This window comes from Cynoglossus semilaevis, chromosome 9 (genome assembly GCF_000523025.1).
Source record: "Cynoglossus semilaevis isolate Cse_v1.0 chromosome 9, Cse_v1.0, whole genome shotgun sequence".
NCBI classification, from domain to species: domain Eukaryota; kingdom Metazoa; phylum Chordata; class Actinopteri; order Pleuronectiformes; family Cynoglossidae; genus Cynoglossus; species Cynoglossus semilaevis.
Genome location: NC_024315.1, coordinates 9,100,725 through 9,125,200, shown reverse-complemented (window position 1 = coordinate 9,125,200; position 24,476 = coordinate 9,100,725). Strand labels below are relative to the sequence as shown.

The window sequence follows — 24,476 nt, the reverse complement described above, 5'->3', positions numbered from 1 at the left end:
AACTCCACACTGACTAGTCCCCTGTAATCTTGGTAAGCTTAGAAAGAATTGACATCGTACAAATATGTCACATGAACTATTTAAATAAATTGAAAAACCAATGCAAACCGATCATGAGTAAACACCATAAGAATATCCACCAATATTATGAACATTATCAATACAGTTTTTAAAGTTACCCTGTTACTTCGACAGAAGCGTTGATTTCTCGTAGATGATTGTATTTCTCTTGTGAAAAAAATCTTGTGTTTTGGTGTTACGGAACTGCGGGAAGGAGGGCAAAACACGGAACCTGTGACAAGACCGGAGGTTTTTTGTTTCAGATGATTCTCCTCCCTCGTTCCTCCCTCTCTGTTTTTTCCGGGGAGTCTGAGCCCCAGCAGAATCATCCTTGTCATTAAAAACTTGAGTCCCCCTGGACTTTATGACAGCTTTGTCAGCAGTGGCCTCTGCACACTGTCCAATTTCCTTCTGTGTCTCCGTAATGAGAACACGCGGCGTATGAGTGTTTCCATATTCTCTTCACACAGAGCGGTCATTAGTCGGAGCTGTTTCTCTATTCTTCCCCTCTTTTTTCCTCACCCACTTCCTCTTCTCTTCCTCCATGTTCACCCTCAGACGTCCGACTCGATGCTCGAGAGCTTCTCATAAACGTGTCCGTTGCTGGCACTGCTGAAGGGTCTCTGGCTCTGCCCCAAACCTAATGTGTCTCTGCCTCCGGCCAGAAGCTTGTTGGCCACATGGTGGTTCCCCATGGGCCCTCCCACCCCACCTAAACACAGCTCTTTGGGGAACCTGGGGGCCACATTTGACATCACCCCAGCCGTAGCGGACGCAGGCAAATAGGAAGTTACTCCCATGGAGCCGCGGAAGTCCCCTCCTCCTCGGCTGTTGTTGAGAATCTGCTGCTGCTGCTGCTGTGGCTGCGCCTGAGGCTTTTTGATGTAGTACGGTTTGGCACCGTGTAATAGACACTGGTCGTCCCCGAAGGTTGGGATGAAGGGGTTCTGGTTCACCTTATCTGGGTAGAGAGATTTAGACAAGGAGTAAGTCCCGGCCCCTCGGCTACCAACACCACCACCCATCATCGCTCTATCTCTGTCCCTCAGGTCTCTCTCCCCCACTGACCGCCGATGCAACCCACCCTCACCTCCACGAAACAAACTGAAAGAGGAGCCTCCTTTTGCCCTGTCGCCACCTACGCCTCCAAACATGGGGGACTCCCTGTCCGCTGCGTACCTCTCAAACAAGTGAGCGTAAGGACTGGGGCCCTCCATGAAACGGTCTTTGTCTTTCAAGCTCACACTCCGGGGTTGGGGAAACTGCCCCCCAGCACCTCCACCTACCCCTGCCATGCGGCTTGCGCCCTCCCTTTGCAGGTCCACAAATGTATCATAGGAGTGCTGCCTTCGTAAGACCCTCCCGCCTGGCCCTAGCTTCCTGCGCTGTGCCTGTGTTTGGGTTTGGCTGGTTCCCACGCTAGCCTTCCCTCCTGTGAAGACCAGATTATTGTCCTCACTGATGTTGTAAAGGTTGCTCGGCTGAATCTTACAGGAGTCGCAGCGTTTGCAGGTAGCAGAGCTCGGGCGACTGCTGCTCCCCCCAACTCCGCTAGCTGAGCACGTGTTCCCACCGCCACCGCTGTGGTGGCACACGCTGTGACAGTTACGACACTCCCAGTCACCCCCCGCAATTCCGCCTCCTCCTAGACCGGACCCTCCCTTGTCCCAGCAGGTGTGTCCCTGCAGGCCTGCTGCAACTGAGCCCATCCCACCTTTACTCTCTGGCTTTTTTCCTTTACCTTTGAGGAAGTCTTCAACAGGCACCAAGCTTTTACAGATACCTCCACCGCTACCACCGCCCACACCACTTCCTCCACTTCCACCCTCCTGCTCCCATTTGGCCTTGCCCTCCATGGAGCGGAACTGGTCCGCATAGAAATCTCTCAGGTTCTCTTTTTCTTTGCGGAACAAATAAGGTGAAGAATTACCCACTGCTCCTCCCCTCCTCCGCTCCAAGGGAGGTGAGACCGTGCGGTGTGCCATGGGACCGTGAGGGAAGTGGTGGTGGACGGTGTGGTGGTGGGGTCTCCTCCTGAAGCCACTCAGCTCTATCTCGTCCTGCTCCCGTCTGCACTTGGCCGAGGCTGGCCTCTTTTTCAGGCTGTCCCTGTACTGCTTACGCCGCTTGGCGTTGCCTTCCAGGTTGCCGTAGGTAACAGTGTGGGTGGAGATATCCGATACATCAGAGCGGATGTTCCCATCGTCACCCCCTGAGCCTCCCCCACCCCCCCCACAGCACCTGTCATGACCCCCGATCAGCCCAGTGCTGGATGCACCTCCTTTGAAAGAAAACCTGCCGTAAACATTGCTTCCCTTGAACCCACCCTGGTTGGACTCCGCAGGGCTGTGACCAGCGATCAGGTCAAACTTATTTGTATTCCTGTGAGTCATGGAGGGGCGTGGCTGGGTGGTAAAAATGGGTGTGACACCTCCCCCCAAACTGTCACAATCAAATATGCCGGCCTCCAGCGAGCTAGCGCTCCCTAAGCTACGCGGCCTATTAGGTGGGGGCCCAGACATACCCAGAGCTGAGGGCGGGTGGTGGTGCCGATAATGGTCCTGGTACAAGTTGTTATCCTTCAGGGGCAAGTTGCCAAAAGTCCTCTCCACATCGCCGATGTAGTCAGTGAACATGTTGTCCTCCGGCAGGTAAGGCGGTGCCGATTTACAGTCTGAAGGGTGAGCCACCAGGCTGCGGCGGTGCTCCTGGATGTCATAGATAGCCGACTCACGGCCGCTGTGACTATATTCCAGGGCGGGGTGAGGAGAGCCATTTATTCCTGGGACAGCAGTCATGTCCTTCGCAGTGCGGAGCAAACGCAGGATGTTGGAATGAGTGTTGTTCATGTTCTTCTTCATGGTGGCAGAGGGTGAATCTGTGGGCGTTTTGTTTTCCTCAATCTGTACCCCATGGATGCAGCTGTAGATGCCCTGGAGTGAGAACATTAAAAGAAAAGGGAGGTGGAGAGAGAAAGAGAGGGTGAGACAGGCCATGGGAGGTGAAAGTGGAACATGTTGGGGTAGATCCATCTCAGCCATGTAAACAAGAGGGTGAGAGAGACAAAGAGAGAGAAAGAGAAGGGGACAGAACACGAGGGCTGAGGCCGTGAAAGGTTAATGCATTGCACTGTTCTCTCTGACCAGTGTTGTCTGTGCATTAAACAGTAATGGAGCTGAGTTCATGCTCTGAGTGTCTCCTCTCAGAGGACCGACGCGAATGTGTTCACACTCGTCATGTTTGGTGCAAAAGAAAGCACCGGTGTGACTTCGCTGTGAGTGAGGACACACACTTGGACATGTGTGACTGATACGATCCTCACCTCAACAACTTAACCTCTCAGTGTGCAGTGAGTCAGAGACTCAACTTCTACATTCACTTTAGTGTTGTTCAATCGAAGGTAAACATCAGTTAGACAAAAATGTTTTCTTTTACAGATATAATTCTGCTTTGCTCAGATTTAAGACACATAAAATTTAAAGAATGACCCATTTTCCTGTTGGTGAATAATAATAATCTGAATAATTTTCATCAGATAATTTACTTTTAAAACTTGATATAGAAAGAGCACAGCTGGAAGCAGTTCTGAAATAATGGACTCTGGGGGGCGTAGTTATTTCTTTTGTTATGATAGGCTGAGGCACAAGAGTTTGAACTACCACCTTAAGAAATACAGCTGTTGAGTTTGACAAAAAAAAAGACAAAATGGACAAAATACCAAGTAGCCAGTGTTGTTTTGGAATTTTGCACAGTCCCAGACACATCAACTATTAAGACTGTATAATCATCTAATTAACTAGCATTTTGTGCAGAAAGAGTGATGGCTGCTCATACTAGGACTTCACACCAGAATAAATCACTGCATGTGAATCAAAACAAGTGTGAACACAGTTAGAAATCACCAAAAACTCCCATACCTCAACACTACATTTTGTGCATTTTTCTTTTGTTTGGGTGGAGACAATGAGACTTGAGACGAGGTGTTACCTCTGTGTCTGTTTCCGTAGTGATGCAGGGAAACTGGGGTGGGCTGCAACAGTCATATCCTAAAGGAAGTGACCCACCAGCTGGCAAGAGAGCAAACTTTTTTTTTTTTTTTTTTAAGGTGTCACATTGTCAGAAACAGTTTTTGTCTGTCTTCACATCACCCTAAAGGTGTCACATTGTCAGAAGCAGTTTTTGTCTGTCTTCACATCACCCTACCCAGTGCTGTGCTGCGTTCAGGGACCTGAATAGGAATTTGAACGGTCAACCCTCTCTCCTTTTATAGCTCTGTTCCCTCTTTGTGCCTGTTTTTCTCTCTATTCCTGGTGGCTCAGGTGAGCAGCACTTGCTCTAACAGGATTGTCTGACACACGGCTACATCTATAGGTGGTTTGGTAACTGTGATATATAACAGAACAGAGGGTACTGGCACAACAGGTTACTGATGGAATTCTTCACCGTGGCTGAGCTCCCCTTTCTGTCTCCTGTAGTTTGATCATATTTCCATCTCTCTACATTTTGCATATTATTACCTTGTCTTTCTCAGGCTTTATCTCGAGTGTTAAATGAGGCACAAAAATGCATGAAAGACAGCTCCCTCTAGGGCCACTCCAGGTAATTGAACCACACTTGAAATGTGTTTCACTCGAAATGAAGGTTTTGATTCAAGATGCAAAACTGAGTACAACAGAGTTTAGCATGTCGAAGCTAATGTGCTAAAATTGAACAATTAGGACACTCATTCTCCTTACCTGTTGGTTAGTGTGTCTGTGTTTCTACCACTTGTCACTGTGTTCTCTACAGCAGTGGTTCCCATGTTATGTATATTTTTGAAAAATATAAAAAAACAAAATAAATAAGATAAATATTACTTATTTTTGCTACTGTTACTTACCAGCTATAAATCTGTTCCGTTCAACATTGACTTTAAATAATTCAGGAAAATGTAATGAGAACAACAACACATGTCTCTAACCTGTAGAAGCTGATTGGTCGTTTAGTAAAGAAGTTTGTTTGGATTTGACACCATCATAAACTGTACCTGGTGAAAAGGTAAGGCCACCATCTGGATCCTGGGTCAGACGATCGGTGGGTGACCTGACTCATAATGGATTATAATCACTACATAATAACCACATACATAATCCAACCCTTCAGTTTTGCAGCAGGGCTGCATCACTCATTTCCTTCGATGAATGCACTCCATGAAGGTCATTAGCATTTACACTCGAAATCTACTCTTGTGTTCGTGTGTTTAGAGCTAAGACACAAACACACTCACTCTGCTGATGGAGAAGGTGAACCCAGGGGTTCCCGAGCACACGCCCATGAAGCAGAAGCGCAGCTGCCAGTAGAACAAATGTTCACAGATGAAGGTGATGAGCGACAGAATCATGGCGGCTCCCAGCATGTAGAAAACTCCTGCCATGTTGTCCACATCCAGCTGGCTGCTCATAACCTCATTCTTCTCATTGTGGCAGATGCCCGTCAGCCACAGGGCCTCCAGCTCCTCCATCTCACCTACAGAAACACAGGTGAAGGTGAAATCCTACATATTTGTTGTTGGTGTGAAGACAGGTTCGCCCGCCAAGTCTCCATTTACAGAAAATTGGGACACATGTAACAACAGGGGGCACTATTTGACTGAAGGCGTATGCCATTTCATGTCTGTGTAGGTTCTCAGTCATCCAGGTCATCTTATCCAAAAATAGTTAAATGGAGGGCAACTGGACAGAGTAGGTTTTTTTTCCACCTCTCCAAACTAAATAAAAACCTACTCTGTCCAGTTGGCCTGGATGGAACTATTTTTACTATTTTTTAACTCTGAGACCGTGAGACAGGAAACACACGTGTTGGCTGTAAATCTTCTGGTTGCCATGTCAACGTCGATCCCAATAAAGTTGTAAACATTACATAACGTAAAAAAACGTACAAAGGAAAAAGATTTTAAAGTTGATCCTGGACGATGTTTTCTCTCCGGCGTCCGCACAGTGACACGTATCAAACACTTCAACAGTGTCAGTGTGAATACAGCGGCTGTAACAGTCGGAGACGATGGAGGTGGTCTACACCCATCACACACACACACACACACACACTGATCTGAAGTGATGACGGCCGCCGACAGTGTGTGTGTGTTTTACTACATACGATCTGACATACGAGACAGTACGGAGCTCGTACTGTACACGTTGTAGGATTTCGATGTATTTTCTGCACAGATGGAATCACATCAGGGACAACATTAATGCTCCGTGTTGCTTTTCCCACGATACAAGTGCTGCTAAAACCAAAGACAGGTGAGACATTACATCATCTTTTATTAAAATGATGTACTGTATAAATATATGTGTGTGTGTGTTGTACTGTTACTGTCACTGATTCTGGTTCATACCATTGAATAAATGATGTAAAAGTAAAACCTATATTGTGTTTTAAATAAAGGTTTGTATTTTAATCATTTTTTCATCCATTTTTAATGGTGCACCGACAAATGTCACAGTGGACGTCCACATCCAGTTGTGTGTATAACAGATGTCCTCCACCAGAACAGCCAGCGGGAAACTGTCCCTCCACTGCATCATCTCCAAACACAGGGACACAGGGACACAGGGACACAGGGAGTGCCAGTGATTCTGTCCCAGACCTTCGTCCAAACAGAGAGGCAACATTCAGTTTAACGCAGCACAATCTCCTCTGAGAAAAAAAAAGAAACATCAACTGGCTGGATCCTCTCATCACACCAGCCTGGAGCCGAAGCCCTCATGGATCACTGCACTCGTCAGCCTCTCACTGTGAAGCCTCTGCCTGTTTTCAATAACTACTCAAATCATCCAGCAACAGCTGAGCTTGAATGTAAAACCTGACCAACAAACCTCTCCTCCTTCACTGTGTCACAGAGTCTACCTTTAAAACCAAGGAAATCTGGGAAGACACCTGCAAGGTTTACAAAGACGCCAAGACACTGTTACCACGTCTGCACTGCCTACACTGTCCCCATAAAAACATGAAACTGTCATTTTTAATTTAAGCTGTGTTCTACATTGAATAGGAGAAAAAACACTGTTAAATTGAGAGGTTAATAGAAAGTTTTTAAATGCTGTCATGTTGTTAAAGATTTTTTTGAATTACAGAGAGAGAGAGCAGGGAAATGCTTTAATAGTAAGATTTCTCCGATTTTTTTTCAGTATTATAAATGAAACACCACCTCCAGAGTCACAACTACTTTAAAGCCACTCCAGTTGGAGCTGTTGATAAATCTAACCATTTCTTAGGATTGAGATCTAAATGATGAGTAATAACAGACTAGTTTGACCTGGATTTCAGTTCAGCTACTAAAGAGAGTAACTCATTAAAAGGGAACATTTCCACTGTCACAGATCTACTACAGGATACCAACAAATCATTGAGCAGCTGCTCTTTTTACACACCACATTTTTTAACCATCTTGAACAACAACAAGTTTCAGATTTTAACATGTAGACAAATCACCCACTCACTCATCAAACTAAAGAGAACGCTGACACTTCATAGATGCACAAACGTCAACCATAACAACTGACAACTTCTGTTTTATAAAACGTAGCTGCACCCATAATGCTCTGTGTCCAGCTGTGTGTATGCGTGTGTCATGTGTGCTCATGTTAAATCCAAATGATTCACCTCTGACCTATAAAACCCTGTCCATCGTCCTTGACTGTGGAGGACAAACCTACATGATATTGACACACAGTGAAACCAGGACAAACGTTACCGTCTCCAAAAAGCATGAGTATGGCCAGATCCACAGCTCGCTTCCAGCCCGAATCCTTCTGGATGGCGATGCCGTAACCAGTGGAGGCGAACACCTTTCCACTCCCAATGGTGACCAGTTTACAGCCCTCATCTCTGCCCGCCATGTAGTTGAGCACAGCAGCGTCGTAGATAAAGGCGTCGAGTTTCCTGCAGGACACAGAAGGACGGAGAAGGTTACGTGGTTTTTATACTACCACGCTGACATGTCAGTGTTGTTTGTCTAGAAAACAGTTGAGTACATTTAAGAACTACCAGTCAAAATATTTACTGAGGTAATAAGGGTATCTAAGTACTTGTTTAGGTGACAGTGTGCTTTCTCACTACTTTTACTCAGATCACACTGTCGGTAGTATTTTCATTTTTACTCTGAGGTCCGTGGGTTTGTCAGTTGTTTGTCAGTGATCCAGAAGAGTTAAGTCTGGAACGACTGACTCTTAAGAACAGGAGAGTCATAGTTTTTAAAGCAGGTGGAAGTCAAGCCTGTGTCCCTCAGTGTCAAATGTCAACCAACACATTTGTGTCCATCTAAAGCAGGGGTGTCAAATATATGGCCCGCGGGCCAAACCCAACCATCTAGCCCGCTTGATGAAGTCTGAAATAGAAAAAATACACTAACATTTCATGAATATTTGAATATGAAAAAGTAATAAATATATAATATACTTGTACTTATTTGCATGAAAACAAAAGGGAGAACATGGACTCATTGTTAGTTATAGTAAGTATAATTATGTTATGATTGTACTGGTCCGGCCCTCTTGACATCTCGTTAGGTTGTATGTGTCTGTACTGCCGTCAGTATATGCACATTTGCGCTCAGTAGCTTTAAAGTAAATTAAATAAGTAAAACAAGCTATATGTGATTAAACTGAGCAGAATGGAATCCATAATGAGACTTTTCTAATAATAAATTAAATGCTAATGTAATATTATTCTTTATACGTCATTAACCTTTTTAGCAGCAGCTAGTTAACAATGATTATGTAATAAAACGTGTTAATCTTCTCCCCTGAGTGAAAACAATCCTCAGAAAATTCTCTCTCCTCTCTCTGCTCATCGGTCCTGAATGACTTTGAAGCTGAATTAAATTGACAGCCACCAGCTTGGCGACAAATCACCATCAAATGAGGCCTCGGGGCGTTTCAGAGCTCTGTGGTCATTCAGCTCAAGACTTCAACTATCATCAGAGGAACTCTGCTGCTGTCCACTGTCACTCCCCCCGTAGAGGTTGATGGAAACATTGGGGGATGAGAAGAAAAGGTTAGTTAGCGTTCTGAGCCACGACTCTTTGTTAGCTTTCACATCAACTCCAGGCTCCGGTGCTATTCTGAGCAGCGGCAGCGGCAGCAGCACGTAAGCAGCTCCACTGCCAGCTCACCCACACTGACCAAAAAAGCTCACTCTGACTCCGTCTCCTCACGCCTTCATCATCTCAAGTGTTTGTTGCATCAGAAGACAGCGCCGCCATTTTTTCCCTCACAACTCCCCTCGGCCCCCCCAAATCCTCCCACCCAGTCCTCTCCAATCGTCCTCACCCAGTTTTCAGACTGTACAGCGCTTCGTCAACATTCTTCTGGTGAAAACTGGTCATGTAGGAATGCATGTCCCTGTAGTTGTTGCGGATGTTGCGCTCCGTGCTCCCATTGGGCACCGTTCCAAACCGGAAGGGCGGAGAAAATTCATTTGGCTTCTGGAACTGAGGTGGTGGTGGTGGTGGGAGGGGGGGGTCCGAAAAAGGGAGAAAAAAGAGAGAGAGATGAGGGGAGACTGCATGTTAGCATGAGAAAAGCACTGAGCTGCGACAAATAAACTTCAACGCACTGTTGAACAGCACAACAGCTCGCTGTATTCAACAGACACGAGTTTCACAGCTCAACAAAATCACATCACACACGATCACAGGGAAACAGCCACACGAACAAAAATTTGGAACACAGAAACGCTGCAATTTGAGAGTTTTAACTGATAACACTGATCAATCAATTAAGGTCGGCTGATTATTCCATCAAAGGAACGGACGGACGTTCAATTAGTCAGCATCACTGCTGCTCACTACGGACAAAAAGTCTTGAGGCTGATGGGACTCTTTTTGGTAGGATATTTCCTGCTGTTTGGTAGTTTTAGTTCAAAATAAATCAAAGAAAATGATTAACGGTTCAGTTGACATTGTGTTGAAGTTACTTTAAAATGGTTTAGTGATAACAGAGAAACTATTTACTGGTTATAAATCAACTGAGAGAAAGTCCAAGCTTCAGCGTAAAAATCTGAATTTAAAACCTTATATCTACTCTTCAATAATAGTTTGAAATAGTGTATGTTATTAATGTGATTTATTATTATTACAACAGAGGTAAAAATTCCAAACCTCCCTAAATAAAAATAAATTACTCTTTAAAACTTTGTTACTGAAGCAAATGTACTGTGATGATGACATATCCTTGAGTTTTTTTTGTTATCGTTTGTTTTTTGGCTGTAAATCTGGGAGAGCCGGTGAGCGAGGGAGTTTTTGGTTCCGTTAGGGCCTGGGATTTGAACCAGCGTAACAATTACCTGCCTGATCCTTTAACCACTAATCCACAGGCTTCCTAACAACACTTGACATCCATCACCGACCTTTTTGTCGGACAGGCCCGACACCTGGTCGACGTACTCCTCCTGGATCATGAAGGCAGCTAGGTTGGCAGTGTAGGAGGCCAGGAAGATGACAGCGAAGAAGGCCCACACGGACACCATGATCTTACTGGTGGTGCCTTTTGGATTCTGCACAGGCACAGAGTTGTTGAAGACCAGACCCCAGAGCAGCCAGACCGCCTTACCAATGGTAAAGGAGGGACCTCCAGGCTCTAGGAGACACGAAGGAGGGAGAGGAGGACAAGGACGGATGGACAAGAATATCAAGTCAGCTGATCAAACCTAGGATAAGATTTAACGTGCGTTTACTTGTGCTCGCTGCCGTGGGAGGAAGTTGATGGATGGCGATGACAATGAAGGGGTTTGTTCTCATTCTTCAGTTTGTCAGTGATGACACAGTTTGCGTCTCAGACCACATCTGTACTCCCAGCCACCGACATAACAACCACCTACTACTACAGCAGTGTGACAGTCTGCTGTGGCTGTGTGGCATCGGCCATGAGGGCGGAAGAAAGATGACGGCGGGGGTAAATGAGGACAATATGACAATGGGCCACAGTTACACTACAGCTACAGCTGCATCACAGGAATGAAACAGCTTCACATCTTCACACCCAGAGCTACAGTACTGATGCTTTTTAGAAAACACTTGTATCAGACAGCCATTCTCTCATCTTCTCTGGTGGATGGTTAAAATGTTGCCTGCAGCGCTTTAACACTTCTCTGATTCTATCTTGAGTTGCCGCTGTTGAAGCTAAGAAAGTGCAACAATCGGGTTTATATATATATAAAAATAAACTCCAAAAAAAGATTAAATCTGAACCGTTGTTTTCATGGAAAAATTGATTTGAACGTCCGGCTGGAACATGTGCACAACATTCAGCTTCCTGCTCTCAGCCACTGTTAACCCTGATGGTTTTTAGAAGATAATATATTTTCTTATATATTTTTAAAGATAATATATCTACGAAAGCTCATTCCTCAATATCATAACAGAGACACAGTGGTGTGACGCTGTTGTAACAGCCGAGAACAGCACGACCAGACGAAGGAGTTTTTATTCACGCTACGATGAAGGGAATCATTAGGATCAACTTTCTGGCACTTATCAACGATCCTTTTCATCAGCGCTCGACTTCAAGTGATGTAGATGTCGATTAGGACCAGTCCAAGACGTAAGGACAGCACTGCAGTCGCTCACTCACTCAGAAAGGATTGTCAGAGTAAATTATCACACAAGGACTCCGGCTGAATGGTGCCTTCATAGATCTGTCTGCAGTTTGGCACACGAGACTGGCTGGAGATGGAGCTCACTGTCACATATTTGCAGCATGAGTTGACTGGGCTAGTGTGTGTGTGTGTGTGTGTGTGTGTGTGTGTGTGTTCTCTCACCTCGACCGTCTGCCAGACAGCGATTGTAACCCACCGGGCTGAAGTACTCAAACACGAACACGGCCACAGCTGACACAATCAGCAACATCACAAACATCATCACCCAGACATCAGCGCTAAAAGGCTCTGTGAGAGAGAGAGGGTGAGAGAGGGTGAGGGAGGGTGAGGGAGAGAGAGACATGAAGGACAGGAAGAAAGAGATATTTTAGAGGTGTTACGAGGGAGACAAAAGGGGAAGAAAAGAGATAGATGAGGGGGGAGACACAGATGGAACACAGAGAGGGTGAGAGGGGGCAAAGGTCACAGAAGGAAAAAGAGGGGACACAAAAAGTTAGAGAGGGACACGTAACCCCATAAGAGTGAGATGAAGCGGGAGAGGAGGAAATATTGGGAAGGAAGGGAGATAGAGGGGGAGAGAAGAAGATAGATGGGGGATTCTGGTCGTTAAAGCAGCAAAAATGAATGTTTAATTGAATTATTTACTCTCTGTAACATTAGTTTACATCTAATAATAATAATTATTAAATATAATAATAATAATAAATCAAACTCTCACCGAGGAAGGCTGACGGGGAGACGGTGCCGTTGCTACGAGAGACCATGACGCTGATTCCTGTCTCAATGAAGGGCACAGAGAAGTCAATGACCTCTGACCTCTCTTCGTTGATGGTGAGTGAACCCACGGCCATGTGAGCATTCTTCAACACCACCTGAGGATCACAGACCACAGACAGAAGACAAACACAGCGGGTCAGTGGGTTTATGGACTGCAGTAACAACTCGGTGCCGTGTCGCTCAACGCCTCTATTAGCACGGCGTGGCTAACGGTTAGCTTTGAGGACCGTGGATTATTTACCACGTATGTAAACAGTTTTTACAGCTGTTTTTAAAACAGACGCATGCATGTCATCATCAGCTGACCAATCACGTGCAGCGATGGACATGAAAAAAAATTATGTCTCAAATTAGGACCACTCCCATATCTCATTACTCAGGTGATACTTAACCCTGGTACAAATTGTAAACTGAACGATTATTTTCAAATAAAAACCTCGAGTTCATCCTGACACTGCAGTGCCATCTTCACAGTCAGCTCCTCCTGCATATTAGGCTCGTGCTAATTGGACATTTAGGTGAAAGGTAAATTGTTTCTAGTGTCTGTTAAGTATCTGACTTGCTTCCACCCCGTGCTGCCATCTACAGGATGCTCATGTACTTTTTGCCCTCTGGTTCAGGAGGCCTCAGGCATGAATAAAAATCAGACCCAGAAATAGTGTTGATGAAGGGAAATTTATGCTGCTCAAAGATGGAATTCCACTCACTGCTGCCATTTGTCACTTCCTTTTCTTTTTCTGCTCAACATTCCTTCGTTCAGATGAGATCATCAGCTGCTCACGTACTGTACTTATATTTGCATGGCTTTGTCGTCGACCTCGTGTTGCTTCAGGGCAGAGTAGACAAACCGACTGGAGCTCCGCTGATGATGGAGTTGTTCCTGCCTCCGTCTACTCTGCCCCGCACATCTACACCTCATTACGCTGCTCGGACGATAACAGAGTTGATCCTTTGTGCTTTAATCAATTCAGCCGGACATCACGTTGATGTGTGAAGGCCGCCCTGTGCTGGTTCTTTAATGTGTCATGTTGTACAGGAGTGAAGTGGGTCTCTCCCTGAGGCTGCTCTCCCTCTACTCTACTTCTCTGCAGCGATTGCACTCTCTCTTCGTCGCTGTGTCTTTTTCTCTGATTGGGAGCCTCATCATCCTCCTCCTCAGGTTTTTGCTGTGCTGATCACAGCTCCCCCTGGGGCCAGGTTGTAGGGATGGGGTGACAGAGACAGTGAGAAACTAACAGAAAGAGACATCCAGGCTCTATAATGAAAATAAATTCCCACAGACGGCAAACAGTTCTCCACATTCCGAGCCGCCGTGTGATTCCATTATGTTGTGTATTCTGGCTTTTTGTCGTTAATGATTCAAGGCAACGGTTTGCATTGTGTCCATGTAGTAAATCCAATTAGGGTGAAATGTAGTGTAAATATATTGGTGAACATATTCAAAGGCAGTGTATTTATGAAGCTCTTGTCTAATAAAACCCAGACACACAGTTTAATATAGTCTCATATAATGAATCCAAATAAAAGGATATGAACGTAATTCATCACCAACGTAACAAGAAATTCCTCGACTCAGAGCTGGGAGTTTGAACCAAATACACGTCATATTTGACTTATATTACACAGATTTATTCTTTTAATGTTACGACTCTATTGTTGGTGTTGCCCCAGTGTTGCCTGAAACCGGCCGTCGTGACATGATCCACTTTAGTCCCTAAGAGCTTCTCAAACTGATGAAACAGGATGATGAAACCTGAATCACCTATTAAAAAAACCACGTCCAACCCTCCGTGTTCAATCAGTACGACACTGTAAATATTTTTGTGCGGTTCCAATTAGAAAAGACAGAAATGGTTCACCTCTCCCACCATGCCGTTCCAGGTGCCGTTGACCTTCTTGCCGTGTTTGCCGTTGGTGACCAGGTAGAGGTCGTAGGTGAACTTCACCATCTTGGCGATTTTCTTCAGGATGTCGATACAGAAACCTTTGCAGCAGCGTTTGATGTAAATCCCTGAATCTCCTGTGTGGTTACTGTGAGTGGACACAGAGGGGGAGGAGAGGGGGGAGGAGGGGGTGATGAAGTTGGAGAATTTGAAAAAACAACATTCATGTGTTTTTACATCCTGTTCATACAGATACCAAATCTGGAGGGAGAAAAACTGGCAGAAAAAAAAAGTAATACAGATATTCACCAGAATAAAGGAGGTTTTCTTTAGTTCTGGTTAATTAAAATGTAGTCGTGTAGTTGAACTACAAATATTTTTTGCATGTGGTAAAATCTCACATATTTAAGTATAAACTTTTTTTAAAAATGTTCTCATTGCTTTATATTTAACAGCATCACAGTTGGTGTTCAGATCAAGGCCTGGGTTGGTGAAAGGTCACAACTCAAAAATGTTATGACTCGAAAAATCAAAGTTTTGTTTTTTCCTGAGGTGAGAATGTATCATCATAACATTAATAACATTACATGTCATTTGATAACATGTAAAGCAACTTCAGAGATGTTGATGTACAGCACAGTGTTGACCTTGATGTGAATGTATCAGCTCCCATTTCTATTCTGTTCAAGCACAGGCAACACACTGACCTCCATTACACATTGATGAGCGCTCTATGAATAATAGACTTAAAGGGACAAACGTGACCAAACTGTGTCTTGGATCACAGCAGGTACAGGTGAACAACAGCCGCTGGCAGCAACGCAACTGAGGCTCTGGCAATGTGGGAGCAGGATGTTGCCAGAGCTCGACCAAGGACAATGGTTCTGTCTTAGTAGTTTTTTTGTTGTTTTTTTTAAATCACAAAAGGATGTTTCAACCTTAAAAAACAAAACCAGACGATGGGGCTGTTCTGCATTCAGTAAGTGAAGAGGCCACGATAGCTGAGATAAAAGGCTTTGAAAAACACAGAACCATGAGTTTCTGTCTCTGAGCCGTTCATATATCACTCTGTGAACACTGACTCATGTTGTTCTCTTCACTGCACACCTGATCTTGTACCTTTTCATGTAGAGCACTCTGTTTGAATATAATGCTGTGCATTAGGACATCTTTGAGGAAAAGACGGAGACAGTGACGCAAGAGGAGGAAACGAAGGGACGGAAAGATCCAGATAAACATTAGTCGATAAAAAAAAAGGAAAAAAAAGAAGAACATTAAGCCAGTTGTAGGAAACCTTTAAGGGATTTTTAGGTGCACCACCTGTGGCAGGAAAGGCCGGAGGAAAATTCATTATCTCACTCCCAGGAGGAGAGGAGAGCAGGAGGATCAAGGTGAAGCAGTCGGTAAAGGAGAAATCAGATTAGTTTAAAGACCGAGAGGATTGGACACAGTGATGAAGACCTGAAGTCACTGATGTCATTATTATAATATATATATATATTATATATATATATATTATAATATATGTAGGTGAAAGACAACTGCTCAGAGCAGAGCAGAGCATTAGCATCTAAACTCTTTAGTAAACTGTTATTATTATTCACTCCATTACTTTTGTTTTCAGTATAAAACAGAGGCCACGCCAATAAGGCGTTAACAGACAATTAACCAGTAGATATGGTTTTAAATGTCAACTCTTTACTAGTTAAGTGGCCTGTTTGTCAAAGTCACATGTGGGCTCCAAGACCGTTGGTTACAGACCAACAAAAACATTTCCTCTTTAACCTGTTAGATATGCAGGCAGGTTGGGTATTACTCAGACTAAATATGCACTAAGTCTGAGTTTGTATACAGTAAGGTACTGTATACAGTAGAATTAAAAACACTTTTTACGTCAACAGGTCCCCTGGCAGAAAAAACAGATTTTAAGGAAAATTGTGTCTATAAAAGGTCAGGGAAAGTTTTCCACTACTGGGTCAAATTTTGTATACAAATCTCTTTTATTTTTATTTTTTTAGTTGTCTGTCTGCCAGTTGGACACAACACTATATATCCATAGTCATGATTTTGTCATTTGAAAACAGTGAGACCTAAAATTCTTTTTTTTTCCCCGTGTTTCCTGGTTTATTTGGTGAAGAACATGAATGTTTTTCTCACCTGAGTTTAAGCTGTTTCCGACACGGCACAGTGTTTCTCATGCAGGTCCCACTCAGCGGGTCAACGTCCTCCACAATGACAAATGGAGCTTCTTCTAGAGTCACGATAGACAGGTGGTCTTTTCTCTCCTCCGCTGCGGAGTACAACTCAAACCGAGGCCACACGTGGTACCTCATCGTCAAAGAGCCGCGTTCCCATTTGCCAACCTGCAGGAGGGAGTGGGAGGAGAGAGAAGTGATACACAGGCAACGTTAGCAGGTACTTCAAGAGAGGGAGACGGTCCAAAGAAAAAAAACAAAGAGAAAAAAGTAACAGATACATCACAGCAGGTGAAGAAAATCTAACCTTGATTAAAGATTAGAGGAGAGGGGAGGAGACAAATACCGTACCCTGTCCCACTGTCTGTCCTTGTCCAGAAGAATGATGACCAGCTTGGGGAACATCTGATGACCTTCTTCACTGAACGACAGATTCCGGCCTTCAAATGTAACATTCATGAGGTACCTGAGAGTCAGAATGTAGAATTATATCATGAATATCAATGGTTGAAATGCAGAGTTGAGTTACATTATTATTATACTGTAGCTGCATCATTGGTTTAGATACAAACTCCAGATGTCAAGGCAAGAAGACACGGAGACACAGTAGAGTGGAGAGACCACTGTAGGTTCTGCAAAAACTCTGCTCCTTTGGCTGTTCAGTACTACAGTTATTGGTACTAACACTGACAGAGTTCACAGGTCTAAAACACTGACTGTATCAACACAAACACAAACATATAAATCTTCAGTGAAACATGTCATTTTTATTCAGTGTCAGTTTTCCCTCTGTTTTTCTTCATATTCTTCTGTTTCGGACTTTAACTTTCATCTCGCTTAAGTTGTTCCTTTCCTGATATTTCACATCACCTCGTCCATTAAACTTCCTCTGTCTCTGTCCAACATCATCCTGGTCACCACCGATGAAAATGTCATCACCCTGAACACTGCCACCTACAGCTCCACCTCCAAAATACATCGTAAACCAAATCAGACCACTGACCAAATGTCTTCCCAGCTGTAGCTGAGTGGGTCAGAGCAAAAACCAAGGGTTAGTTTAAGAGAGTGAATTAAATGTCAACGCTGGAACACGTCAGGCTGAAGCATCTGATGTGTTGAAGATGCAGAGTCACTGACCAAAATAAACCGCCTTCACTGGATGTTTGCTTTAATAAATGAGTGAAGACATAACATGGTCATGAACATGTGATGGAGTTTAATTTACTCTAATGAATGTGTACAGTATATGTGCGTACATGAGAGACAGAGCTGAACTTCTTGTCAATTTATGCATAAAAAAACACATGAAGGAAATGAACTGACACAAAAAACCCTTCAGACCTGCCTGTGGGAAAAATGGGACGTCACATTTCGAGGAATCTAACAAATAGTGACAGCTGGAAGATGATACTTTTCAGTACTACAGTACTACAGTGGAGTACTTAAGTCTAACTATATATTATTTCATTAATGAATATTTGAATTTTCATACCTAAAGTATGGAACTGTTATTACGCCGACAGCAGCACTCACACTGCCAGTGTACTTCAGCACCAGGAGCTGTCCGCCAACCATTCATTTAAAGTGCCACGGAGCACAAAGCTGTGTTTTACACGGCACGGAGGTTTTAACGACCACTTCTTGCCCGTCTGTCAAACTTCACCCCCCCCCTCTGCCCCCCACACACTCGTCTCCATCCGACTCACCCGGCCCACACTCTCTTCTTGTCCAACGTCTGTCACGGTTGATTCCAGACACTTGACCTCTTCACCCTGCACTTCCTCTACTCCTTGTAGTTTAACCTTTCCATCTGTGTCTCACTCATTCACACAGCTATTTGTCTTGCTTCTGCTGACCTTTATTCTGGTGCTGACCTCAGCCTCCTGGTTCTCTTCCACCTGCTCCCCACTCCCACCACACACATCAAAAAGACGACCTCACCACCTGGACACTCTTTTTGTACAACTGTATATGGACTTTTTTACAGATATATATATATTTTTATTTTTATTTTTTTCTCTTTTTTGGCAGAATATCCCACATGGCGTCCTATGTGTAAATACTGTTGTTGTTACATCAATATAAGAAATGTAAGACATTAAACATTGTTTAATTTTTTTTTTACCTATTTTAATTATTACAGTCACGGTGATTATTGATTGTTTTACTGTTTACTTACATGTACTACAGTAGTGATTTATATTCATAGAATGCACCATCATGTATTATATATATATAAAAACATATCAATAAAATGTATGTATAAATGATTTTACCCAGAAATCAAAATCACAATATAAAGCAAATATATCAAAATAAAATACATGTGTATCAACATGAAAAGTGGTTTTGTATATTATATTATTCTATTCTACAGCTTTGGCAGAAAATTTTGGTACAAAGTCTAAAAAACATTGTTGCAGGAAGGAACGTCTGAAGGTGTAAAGTCAGGAGAGCGTACGGTACTGCAATACTAGTACTTAGTACTTAATACTTAATACTTAATAATAATCCTGTCATATTTAACATGGTTGAGATTAACACAGTACATACAGTTCACTGAGTCTAAACTGAAAGAAGGGCGTGAGCTCAGGAAGACTGAAGAACCAGGAAGGAGTGGACATTTAGTCAGTGGGAATATATATTTATCTGTGTGTGTGTGTGTGTGTGTGTGTGTGTCAACAAGTGCACAGCACTGTGGATAAGCTGGAATCATCTCATTCTCTCCCTCTCTCTCTCTCTCTCTCTCTCTCTCTCTCTCCCCCCTGATCTTCCTCGTCTTAAACTGTGGGCTGCCGTCACCATGGAGATGCTCAGCCTCTGAAACAGTTCACCAGAGAAATACATTTCTAGTCTGTACGTGAGGAGAGGAAAGCTGTGTGTGTGCCAGCATGTGTGTGTGTGTGTGTGTGTGTGCGTGTACAAGCGTTTTAAGAAGAGACAGTGGGAACGTTTTAGCCGCTGTCATCTCTGACCAAGTCACAGTGTGAAAATAAGACAATAAATCTTTTCACATGTGAAAAAAACCAACCCAGACAACAGACGAGCGGCGTCTGTGAAGCAGAAGACAGAAGAAAGTGTCCATTTATAAAGAAATATATTGACATTCCACCTTACAGAAACACAAGCATGTGAGGAAGGACGTCAATATATATACACATATATAAGCACATGTACAACTGTTATGCTCATAAATTAATATTTTAAACTTAACAAAACACACCGTGTCATATATGACACCTTTTAGGCTGGAAACCTTCCCTTTAAAAGCTAAAGTTGTTTTGTGCAGCAAAATGCAGAATTTTTTTTTTTTTTTTGCCATCCCAGAGACAGAGCCACAACGTTAGACTTTAAAACCCCCTGATTTACAGCATCTTAGAGAAAGTCTCAGAGATTTAATGAGCCGAAATGATGGATTCCTCAGATAATGTGTTAGAATGAAACGTTGTTTTTCTGTTTCTCAAGGAAAACAATTAAAGACAACATTGATCATATATGGATCTGTTTGGCATTTATTTATTCAGCTTTAGTTCCTCAACTTTTTTTAATGACAGCCTGTTTGATGACACCTCAACGTTATACCAATGGAGTCATTTTTAGTTTTATAGGATTTACGTTATATTTTTGTTTCATTTTTTTTTTCAAACTTAATTTCTTATTTATCGGAGGTGAAGGTTAAAAGGTTAAAACTGTTTGATTATAACTCGGGTCATTTACCTTTTGATTCATTTTCAGATTTTCACATTAAACTCATACAAAGGCCTTCTTTCTAATGGTGTCCTAGTTCATAATCTTTGTTTTTTAACTCAGTGTAAATCCACATTTGTCCAGGCATCAGGACGAATCAGTCCAGATCCACACACACACACACACACACATATGACAAACCAATATGATCAATATTGATCAATACTGATCAATACTGATCAATACTGATCAATACTGCCCGTCTCTTCTACTGCTGAGCATAATCTCAGTGACAGTGAGGAACTGGAGGATGTGAAGCTGGAGTGTGTGCGTGTGTGTGTGTGTGTGTGTGGAGGGTGAGGCGAGGTCTAAACCTGTTGAAGCCGTGAAGTCACATGAACACGTGTCGTCCGTCGACAGTCAGTGACCGTCACGGTGACAGAGTGAGAACAACGTCACCGTGAACCCGTACGTGGAACACAGGGACGCGGGGTGTCTCTTAACACCAGAATAATATAATGTAATGTGTTGCCATGGCGCCCACAACCACAGCAATTTTCAGGCAATCAGCTGTGTTGCCATGGGAACAGTAATCTCACCCCCGAGACCGAGACTGGGTGAAAGGGAGACAGAGAAAGGAGTGGTTTTTTTTTTCCTGTTTATCCACTTCCATTCACGCCGTCTGTCACTTTCAGATCAATCTCTCCGTCTCACCTCTGAGCCACATGTGGAGTCGCACAACAATACCACTCATTCAGCCGCGCTTTAACCTGTGCTTTTACAAAGCCCCGGTGCCTGCTGTGAATTTACAGCAGTGGCGGGCGTTCGAGTCTGCGGCGGCGCAGCCTGGGATATTGATGTGGCTTTTACGTGCAGTTTGATCTGAACACATGACACAAGTCTGACTCTGTTCCTGACAGGAAGCACTAACCTAGAACCTACCACAGCTTCACTGCAGCCACACGCAGACATCCGTGCGTCCTTCTCACCCACTGTTCCTCAGCTAATCACCGTCTCTGACAAGACGATGATGATTTTTTTTAGTGACAGAGACAGTGAATCATCAATGGCTTGGACACATTTGCTCCCAATTTTTTTTTTTTACCCAGAACGTCTCATTTTATTTCACAGCCGTCTGATGTGATTCTCTTTTAATCCCTTCATGGTCACAGTTGCTCCACTGCTGCACTGCAGATGGATGTTTATGTCTGTGTATCGAACCACTAAAACTACATCACAAACAAAGGTAAACTTCTACTGTAAAGTAAATCCACTGAAGGCACAGTCTGTGAGACTTAGCGCCACCTAGCTGTAAAGTTATATTCTTTGAATATACCCCACATTACTGTTGCTGTTCAAGCATCTATGAGAAGACAGTGATTTATAGACACACATATATAAATAAATATACATACATATGTATTTCCAGTGGTAGGCAGACCATAGTTTGAGAACCACCCACATGTCACCCAACTATGAACAGGCATTAAAACCATTTGGAGATGAAATGTTTTACCCTGAAAAAATAAAAAAATACTGAAGAAAGATGAAATAGTAAAATTTGAAATATAAAGTTCCCTAACGAAGTATAGTTGTGTACTTTCCTAGACAGACGTAGTAACAGGTTGAGGGGCGGAGAAGATGGCAACATATACGGCTGATTTATATGGTAAATTATGATAATACAGTGTAAGCCCACATATGGTGTGAGTGCACTGCTGCTGCAGCATCACCCCAGGACAAACTCTGACTCTGAACATCATTACTCTGCAAATTAAAACACAACATTATGTCCTTTTTAGGGCTCGATAACTGCCATATTCTCTGCACGCAGGTTTGAAAAAAATGATTTAAAAAAAAGGGAAATTACGCTGTTTTTGGAATTCCAGGTCAGTTTACATTTGTAACGACTGCACGACTCGTGCTTTAATGTCGGCAGGGAGTTTCAGACACGCTCCAATTGTTCAGTCTGTTCATCAACACTTGACACAAGATGAATTCATACATTTAAGTAAATGAGTAAATACACGAGGTGTTTTTGTTGAGTTCTTTGACACCATTCTATGTTTGTTTGTGAATTCAAACTTCAGACTCAGTTAAAGTGACACTTCATTCACTGGACAGACTGTGTTTTCAATTGAAATGCACTGCTGGGTTAGAAGCTCTGCTCACTTTCTGTTCAGCAACTGCACAGAAAGTTCAATTTAACAAATCGTATTGTTTTGGATTTTTTAAATGTATTTGTTTGTTTCCTTTTACTTCATCTTTAGTTGTGTTGAAATATGAAAATTAATATTGCCATCCATGTCATTACTATGCTGTAAAACGTTATAATACAATGCTAATACAATGCAAGCGTGGTACAGAGTGTTACTAATACAATGCAAGCGTGGTACAGAGTGAGAAAAAAAAAACCTGAATATGATCTAAAAGTGAGAGTCTCCTGCAGCTGCAGCCTTTAATAAGTAAGTCCAAAGAAGCCCCCGTGTCATCTGGTCTCCCCAGGACCCCCACTGAGTGAGAGACATCAGACAGCTACCTGCAGAGCCTGGAGAGAACACAGAGAGAGCCCTCTCTCATTTAAAATGTGAACAAGCTCTTAACAAGCGAGGAGAGCGACCTCGCTGACGTCGTGGCTGCAGTGCCGCTGCGTGAACGGTAACGTGACAAATAATGATTTAACTTTATAGAACACGTGACGGGACGTGACGGACTGAGGAGACGGTTCCGCAGTAACAGCAGCTCCAGGATCTCAGTTTCTACAGGATTCACCGTCTTTGACTGACGTGATGACGGGTGAAAATGAAACCTTTCTAAAAAGAATTTACTGGTGACTTTTCCAAGAATCAATTCCATTGATTCATTTTAAGATTTGTTTTTTTCAAACACGTTCCTACATCGTTCAGACGTGGCCTGAGAAACCAAAGATACACACGACGACTTCCTGTTTACAACAGCTGCAACGCCTCCTGCTGAGACAACTGCAGACTTTAGTGAACAAAAGGGGAAAAAATGGAGCGAAAAGTGTGAAAAGAGTGTAAAAAAACTAGGACAGAAGACAGAAAAAAAACTGTTTTTTTACCAGCTCTTGAATTATTGATGTATGATAATGCCACGTGATGTTTTTTTTACAGTGCAGGTAAAAACTGGTGACTCAGAAGAGACTTCCTACAAAATACCAACACCTTTTTCACATCAGCAGATGTGAGTAAATGTGTACGAGCGTGAAAATTAAAGGAGCATTTTGAAAGCACACACTGGCGTCGTCAACCCCCAAACAAGCCCCTCAGCGGCTCATCCAAAAGCATTTGGAGCGCAGCTCCTCATTACGCCACATTTCCAGGCCCTGGAGATCTTTGATGGTGTGAGCGCTTGTTTGTGTTGATACATGTGAATATGCAGATACTCATGTGCACATGTTCATGTGTGTCCTACAAGGTCGAGTAGCCCCCGGACAGGAGCCCAGAGCGTGGCTCAACGAGGGCTCCCGTCCCCGTCCCCGTCCCTGTCCCCGTCCGTCAGCAGCTCTGTGTGGGCGTGATAATCCAGCATACATCAGCCACCGCTGTGGCCTGTGGCTGGAAAAGACCACGCTGAGACATATGGCTGTGTTATTGTCTTTGTCTCTGAGGACGAGGTGATAAAAAATGCAATCATGTCTCTCTCTCTGTGTGTGTGTGTGTGTGTGTGTGTGTCCAAAACATCTCTGCCATTGCTCAGATGAATGGAGAAAAATGAAACGGTCGGATGGAAAATCCTCACTCACACACACATTCAAACAGCTCTGGTAGGTGTGTGTGTGTGTGTGTGTCCAAAACATGATTGAGAGCTAACCCTGTGTCTGATAGCGTCCTCTGAGGACAGAAATATTCCTGGATACAGTGTTATTATTGTTTTCTCAGCAGTGTTAGCGGAGAATTTCTTTTTGCTTCTGTTTCAAAAATCAAACAAACCACAGAAAAAAACAAGAACAAATGTGCACAGGATTTTGTGGAGTTTTTTTTTAACATGCACATACACATTTATGCCTGTTGGTGGCAGAACACCTCTGTATTTATAGAACTTAAAGAAAAACCCTTCTCCACTGAGAAGGACGTTTTAGAGTGTATACCTGTGTGTACCTCGTTGTTTGTGTACTGTGTTTGTTTGATATTCATTTCTATCACTAAGACGTCTAACGCTCCTCCAACTCAAACTGAATTACAAGTTTCAGTTATTTTTCAGTTTCTGTAAT

General features: G+C 43.4%; 1 protein-coding gene across 7 annotated transcripts in view; it reads right to left on the bottom strand.

The window, feature by feature from the left end:
• Nucleotides 1–6: 6 nt before the first annotated feature.
• The window catches only part of grin2bb (glutamate receptor, ionotropic, N-methyl D-aspartate 2B, genome duplicate b), a 68,039-nt gene continuing 43,569 nt past the window's right edge, over nucleotides 7–24,476 (bottom strand). For 5 of the 7 annotated variants that reach the window (XM_025058952.1, XM_025058954.1, XM_025058953.1 and 2 more), the window contains 10 exons: nucleotides 16,907–17,021; nucleotides 16,518–16,723; nucleotides 14,337–14,508; nucleotides 12,419–12,572; nucleotides 11,863–11,988; nucleotides 10,453–10,682; nucleotides 9,375–9,535; nucleotides 7,799–7,986; nucleotides 5,327–5,565; nucleotides 7–2,993 (listed from right to left, as the gene is read on the bottom strand). In XM_025058952.1, coding sequence (XP_024914720.1) covers nucleotides 615–2,993; nucleotides 5,327–5,565; nucleotides 7,799–7,986; nucleotides 9,375–9,535; nucleotides 10,453–10,682; nucleotides 11,863–11,988; nucleotides 12,419–12,572; nucleotides 14,337–14,508; nucleotides 16,518–16,723; nucleotides 16,907–17,021 — 3,970 coding nt within the window. In that variant the 3' untranslated portion in view covers nucleotides 7–614. The remainder of the gene's footprint in view (nucleotides 2,994–5,326; nucleotides 5,566–7,798; nucleotides 7,987–9,374; nucleotides 9,536–10,452; nucleotides 10,683–11,862; nucleotides 11,989–12,418; nucleotides 12,573–14,336; nucleotides 14,509–16,517; nucleotides 16,724–16,906; nucleotides 17,022–24,476) is intronic. The other 2 variants (XM_017035466.2, XM_017035467.2) reach the window with 2 other exon arrangements.